The following is a 6,682-nucleotide window of genomic DNA, read 5'->3' on the forward strand; positions in this document are numbered from 1 at the left end:
AAAAAAAAAGAAACTTGCCTGGAAAAATCTGATCAACAAATGATCAATCACTTTAGAAAAAAACACATTACATTTCAAAATAAAATAATGTAAAGATATTTTATTTTTTTAAATTGGGATTTTTTTTATAACTTTTACTTAAACAACCCTCTAAACTAACGCATGTTAGGGTATTTATCGCATGTAGACCTTGACAGTACCTAATTAAATATTTATATTTATTTTTTTTCGAGATTTTGAAGCAAATTATATGAATAAAACGGTGTATCTTTCCTGACAGCACAGATGTTTCTCACCTACCTTCATGCAAGGTTTTTTTGCACAGTGATCAGACAGATGAATGGTAATAACGTGTCATTTAGTGGGGAATGAGCAGGAAGAAAGGCGCACAGACGCGCTCCATTGAGAAAAGCTGCGCCCTGCGGAGAATCAGGCTCGGCAGCAACGCTTCACAGCTCAGTGGACTTTTTGTGAATGGCAGCCATGCTTGTGACTTCCCGTCCAACTGATCCATCATCCACGGCTCACAAGACACTCAGATCTACTCCGGTTTACCCGTCGGCTGCGTTTACTTCAATACAGTCAAGGAATGGATCAAAAGAGCGCCTCTGTGTCCTGGTTTCACTCTTCATTCATGAAAAAATGCTCATATTTCCCTGAAGGAGCCCAACATGGCGGGTTTTATCAGTAAATAAAAAGAGGAAACGCTCTCCATGGTGGTTTTAGTTTACAAGTATATTCGGATTTTTTACTTCTTTTTATTTTAGAAGTTTGAAGACAGTTTACTGCACTTAATAATTATCAGACTTAATTATATCTTCAAGTTGCAGATCTAATTATATTCATAATAAGGGTTTAGGTACATATGTGTTTTCTGAAACTTCAACTATTAGAGAAATGTCACTATTATTATGAGCTGAGTGAATTTACCCTCCAGATAGAAAGCTTTGCAGCCGTCGTCCCGCAGCTTTTGCAGCAGCAGCCCCATCACGGAGCTCCCCAGCGCGGACTCGTGTCGCTCCGACGTCGCCTCGTCGTACAGCAGAACCACGTCCGTCTTGCACCGCTTGACGAACTTCTCCTTGTCCTCGTTGTTGGGGATGATGGAGCGGATGGGCAGGTTGCCTTTCTTCAGCCTCCGCAGCATGAGGCCCGGGATGGCCAGGTTGATGGCGGACTCGATGTGAGAGGACTCGTACAACTCGTGCGCTCTGCAGTCAAGCAGCAGCAGCGCGCCTGCCCCGGACTCCAGCTCGTCCTGCAGCCACTCCACGCTCTTACTCGACATCATCTTCACAGTCACGATCACTGAGCCTCTGCACAGCTGCTCCGTTTTCATCGGGGAAACGTTAACCCACCTGTCCGCTTATGGGACATGATAGCAACACAAGAGTTGAAGGAAAGGAAACGTTAAAAAACAAAAAAAAAAAATAAAAAATAAAATCACGGAGCTAAACTTGGCTTCCCGCGGACACCTCCAGGATCACCGCCGCTCCTGCGGGCGCCGCGCACCCAACACGCACTTCCACACGCATCCAAAAAGCACACGGTGATCTCCCTCTGCTCGGAACAGGAAACTTGGACATGCAGATCTCTGTTTGGCTCCCAGGTTCGGTCCGATTGAAGCGGACGTCAGTCCAGTCCATCGACGTCCATTCAGCGGGTCCGCTCCAGCGTCCGCAGAGTCACCAGCGGCCTCGCAGATGTCCAGCTGCCGCCTTTCTCCTCTGAGTTTCGGGTTGAGACTAAAGCCCAGGATCGGTGTTATTATTTGACATGCCTGGCCACAGAGCGCCTCTGGTTTGTCATTTCCTCTGGATGCATTAAAGAAGAAGCTCTGCAGGCTTGTCACTGAGAAGAGGGAGGAGCTGAGAAATTTAAAGGTGCAGAGATTCAAAAGACTTTACCCCTCCATCCATTCATTCATAGACACCGGGAGGTTTAACTGAATAAACTCAGAGATTATAACCTGATTCATGCTTCTTATCATCTAGGCACACATTGGTAATAATATATATTTATAAACTGACCCAATTGGATAAAGAAAAACAGATTATTCATCTTCTAAAAAACATTTAGAAATCTTAGTGTCAGGATGACCTTATTTTGCATAATTTGATAATAAATAAATAAAAGCTTAGGTATGGGAATGTGCAGACTATGTCATGCATTGCAGAAATCTGGCTTTTGTGAAAAAAATGTCCCAACCATTCAGCATCTCATTGCACTGCATAATTTATTTGACTCTGAGATAGAAAACAAGTGTGGTAAAGCTAATAAAACATGAGTAACTACTTCATTTGACAGAGGATGCAAGGAAAAGATTTACTGAAAAGGCAGCCAGAGAGGAGCTGCTCTAGTGGGGAAGCAGAAGACATGATTCCTGCACTCCACCTATCTGCCATCTACAGAAGATTGGTAAAGAGTTGTTAAATGTCTGAGTTCTTACTTTTTCCATTTTAGCATACATGCAAAACGATGCATGGTGCAAAACTGCTCATCAGCCTGAGTTTAGAATAGAATAGAACTTTATTGATCTTGCAATGGAGAAATTCACTTGTGACATCGGCATAAACAAACAGAAGGTGCACAAAGGAGGAAAAGGTGCATGACGTATATACAGTGCATCCACATATATACAGTGGATGGTAAAAAAATAAAGAAGGAGAGATTTAAGGTGACATTTAAGGTGTACAGTATCTTGTGTACAGGAACAGTTCCCATCTTTAAATTAGGTGGTGGTATCATCATGATTTGGGAAGGCTTTTGATCAACTTTCGGGGGAAAGATAAGCTTCCCATCTCTGCTTCACTGTAAGCACCTGTATTACATGCTAGTTTACCTTTCCACATGACATACAATTTCTTAGATTTACAACAAAAGAAACAAACTACTTATCTGATTTGTTAGGGGAGTGGTGGCCCAGTGGTTAGAGCAGTGTGCCTGTGCTCTGAGAAGGTTGCAAGTACCTGGTTCGATCCCCACAGTCTGCCTCTCTGGGTCTCCCCGGGTGCCACGTGATGGCAGCCCACTGCTCCCCAAGTGGATGGGTTAAATGCAGAGATAATATACTCCAATATGAGATCAATAAAGTTCTATGTGTTTATTTTCACAGGTGGCTGAATGTACAACTACAGCTCCATTCCCAATTTGCTCTCAATGCATTTTTTTTAGTAAATCCCAACAAAAAGAAAATAAACAGTGGGCATTTACTTACCTGCACAATTACCAGTTCTTCTATAGAAATTAGAACACACTCTCTCTCACCACCCACTCCACACACCTCCACATGTTACACTCTAAAATAAATGACTGGAAAATTTTTCTCTGAGAGCTAGCCTTGATTCTCTACAATAAAAGAACAAATCACATAATCAAATTATTGTTGTTTTTTTCCTGCTACATCCTCTTCAGATGATTCTGTGAGTAATACCTTATGATCACATTGTATAGCGGAACATTACGGTGTTTATCCATCACAACAGTTATACTATTGTGGACTTAAAAATAGGTTGTTTTTTTAATTTCAAATCTTTATTTTTTACAAAACTTCCATTTTTAGATTTTCAATCTTTTTCATGTTTACATAAAATATTTAAGGTAAATGTTTTTTTGTTTTGTTTTTTTTTTATAGAACTTATATCCAAATATAAACAACTTGATTATTTGGCACAACTGTTTTCACTTTAACAGCAAATATCTTTGAGTATTTTTAAAAGATTTCCTTTTGTCTAAGGATCACAAAGGGATATAAATATTAAAAGTGGTTGAATAGAAAAGTTGTAAAGAATGAAAGAAAAGCTGTATGACTTTTTTAGTAAATCTGATCAAAGGGCCACACTTCTAATATTTGGTTTTGGCCAAATATATATTTTTTTGGGGGGCGAAAAATGACCTAAAGCTAACAAAGGCTGAAAGAGCCATATAAAACACTGTAAGTCTAATGTTTGCAGAGTTATGACTGAAATAATTTGAGATAAGCTGCATATGGTTAGTTCTCTGAAGTTTAAACTTTAATTTTCCAACACGGCATTTCATGTTTCTTAGAAATATCAATATCAAAAACAGAAGTTCAAGCCACAGTGAAGAAAAAAAAAACATTTTATACATTTGTCCAAGCTTCAAACAATGCTAAATGATGATTTTAGATTTTTGCATACATCTTAAGGCAGTATAGGACTAGTAAAATCCTTTTAGGGGAAAAAAAGGTTTTTAAAAAAGTTTGTAATGAAGTACGACAAAATCTGAGATGCGGATATAATCTGTGGAGCTCAGGTTTGTAGGATATGTACAAAACATTTGAGAGAAAATAGTCCATAAAAGTCGTAACATTATATGACATTTGTTTTCATTTATACTCAAGTAGTTCATACCAGTTGCAAAGAAAGTAGTTCTGAAAGATTACCTGCTGGCGACTATTTGTTATTAGGTTTGTAGTGTTTTGACCTGCATGAAGAATCACACAGACAACAAGTGAAATTTAACATTTTATTTATAAATAGCAAACAAGAATATTGAAGTGCGGATGAGTCAGTTGTAACTTTCTGGTTAGTCTGAGGGGAGAAAGCAGGCTGATCAGGATGGAGTTGCTTGATTACAACTGTTTGATTTGCCTTACTTAAGAGAAGAAGGAGGCTGCACAGTGAGTAGCACTGCTGAAGCAAGAAGATTGTGAGTTTGATTTCCGGCCTGGGGTCTTTCTGCATGGAGTTTGCATATTTTCCCTAAGTATGCGTGGGTTCTCTCCAGGTACTCCGGATTCCTCCCACAGTCCATATACACGACTAGTAAGTTAATTGGCTTCTCTAATCCTCCTTAGGTGTGAGTGTTTACAGGTATGGTTGTTTGTTCTGTTTGTTTCAGTGTTGCTCTGCCATGGACTGGCAACCTGTCCAGGGTGTACCCTGCCTCTTGCCCATTGACAGCGGGAGATAGGCACCAGCACCCCTCGCAACCCCAGCAAGGATAAGTGGACGCAAAATGGAAAAATGGAGGGAGATAAGGAGAGGTTGCTTGGATCTGCAAGTATTCGAGTTAGCAGGCTTTGTAGATTGTACCTCAAAGGTCCACCTTAGTGTGATACTTGCAAAAAAACATTGTGCTGGGGAGAGGAAAAGCAGGGTGACGAAGGCTGAGAACTGCTACACACAGGTAAGAACTTCTATTACAAGGAATATATTCCTTTAATTAGGTCTTTGGCTGGAATACTATCAGAGCTAATCATGATCCTTTGCCTCCTTATATACACGCTAGTCATCTTGACTGAGAAGTGTTCTCAGGTGTGCAGCAACATGGGTCAGCCCAGCCACTAGCAAAGATCTGTAACGGGAAGCTCACTCACACCAGTAAAACAGTAAAAAAAAACCAGAGACCCTAATATGGACGGAAATAAAGTGAACAGAGCATGTTGGGTTGGGCAGTTTGCTGCCACATCTGCTAAAACCATGAAGACTAAAGATCAGATTTAATATTTAGAGCTCATCAACAATGTACTTTCTATTTAAATAGCATTTGATGTGTCTATTTTACACTCATTCCGATGAAAAAGCTTTAGCCTATGAGTTCTGACAAATATATCCAATTGAAATATTTCTTACCTTGATGCTGTGTTCCTGTTTGCGTTTGGCAGGAACAGGAATATTCTTTTTTCTTGATGTTCTGATAGGAGGTTCTGAGATTCACTAGAATTTAAAAATTCTGTAGATTGGTTTATTTAACGGATATCGTTTGGTCTTTGACCATGCCAAGCTGTCGCTTTACCGCATCGCATTTCAGGACAGTTGGACTCTGTTAAGTAAGGGCCTTAATTGTCAGCTTTCTGATAGTTCTTCAGTACTACTGCCAGATGGCACACAGGCCTGTTTATGTCCTTTCTTATTGTAACCAATAAGTGTCCTAACATTCTTAATAATGGAAGAGTATATCCAAATATTAAAGTTATATAAGATATATGTTTTTATATTTCAGAGAGACGTCGGACGTCACGGTGGTGCCATGTAGGATATTGGTCCATATGTAACAGCTTGGCGTTCGGCCTACAACTCTAAACAAACCATCACTACACATCACCATGGATGACCTAATAAGGCATCAGCAGGTTGTGACAGAGGCAGAGACGAGGAAAAGAAGAGCGTTTGATTTCCTCACAGCTGCACAGAGAAGGAGTAGGGGGATGCACCAGCTGCAGACAATGGCTCTTTATCCCCTCCAGTGACTTACCCACAAACACAAACACACACCCGGACACATGCTTAAACTTTGAGGCTCTTGTGTTTCCACTCCGTTCATGGACAACAACAGGCTCTCTGAGCAAGCGATTGTTTTTTTCCCACAATTTCACTTCATTACTAAACCAAATTATCATCTTTCATTGATATATGTGTATACACATATTCTTACGACTTCAACAATCCAGTGGCTGAATGTATTCATATGAATCCAGCTTCTAACCATACACCTTTTCTTATAATGAAAGAAACATAGCCATTGCTAATTAGAATGAGAATCACAACCAGAATAAAGTTTATTGCAAAGTAGGTTTGCACTTACAAAGAATTTGACTTGGTGTTAATAGTGCAGACGAACTATATATTTATATATAAAGAATACAGGATCTATAGTTATATACAATATAAAAAATACAATATACTATATACAATATATAGTATATAGCTATGTACTA

General features: G+C 39.6%; 1 protein-coding gene across 1 annotated transcript in view; it reads right to left on the reverse strand.

Moving 5' to 3' along the window:
• The window catches only part of LOC107103198 (dual specificity protein phosphatase 7-like), an 11,140-nt gene extending 9,300 nt beyond the window's left edge, over positions 1-1,840 (reverse strand). Inside the window, exon 1 of the mRNA XM_015402765.1 lies at positions 931-1,840. Within this exon, the coding sequence (XP_015258251.1) occupies positions 931-1,339 (409 nt within the window). The 5' untranslated portion in view covers positions 1,340-1,840. The remainder of the gene's footprint in view (positions 1-930) is intronic.
• Between the last annotated feature and the right edge of the window lie 4,842 nt (positions 1,841-6,682).

The sequence above is a fragment of the Cyprinodon variegatus genome, unplaced genomic scaffold (assembly GCF_000732505.1).
Source record: "Cyprinodon variegatus isolate N-32 unplaced genomic scaffold, C_variegatus-1.0 Scaffold34, whole genome shotgun sequence".
NCBI classification, from domain to species: domain Eukaryota; kingdom Metazoa; phylum Chordata; class Actinopteri; order Cyprinodontiformes; family Cyprinodontidae; genus Cyprinodon; species Cyprinodon variegatus.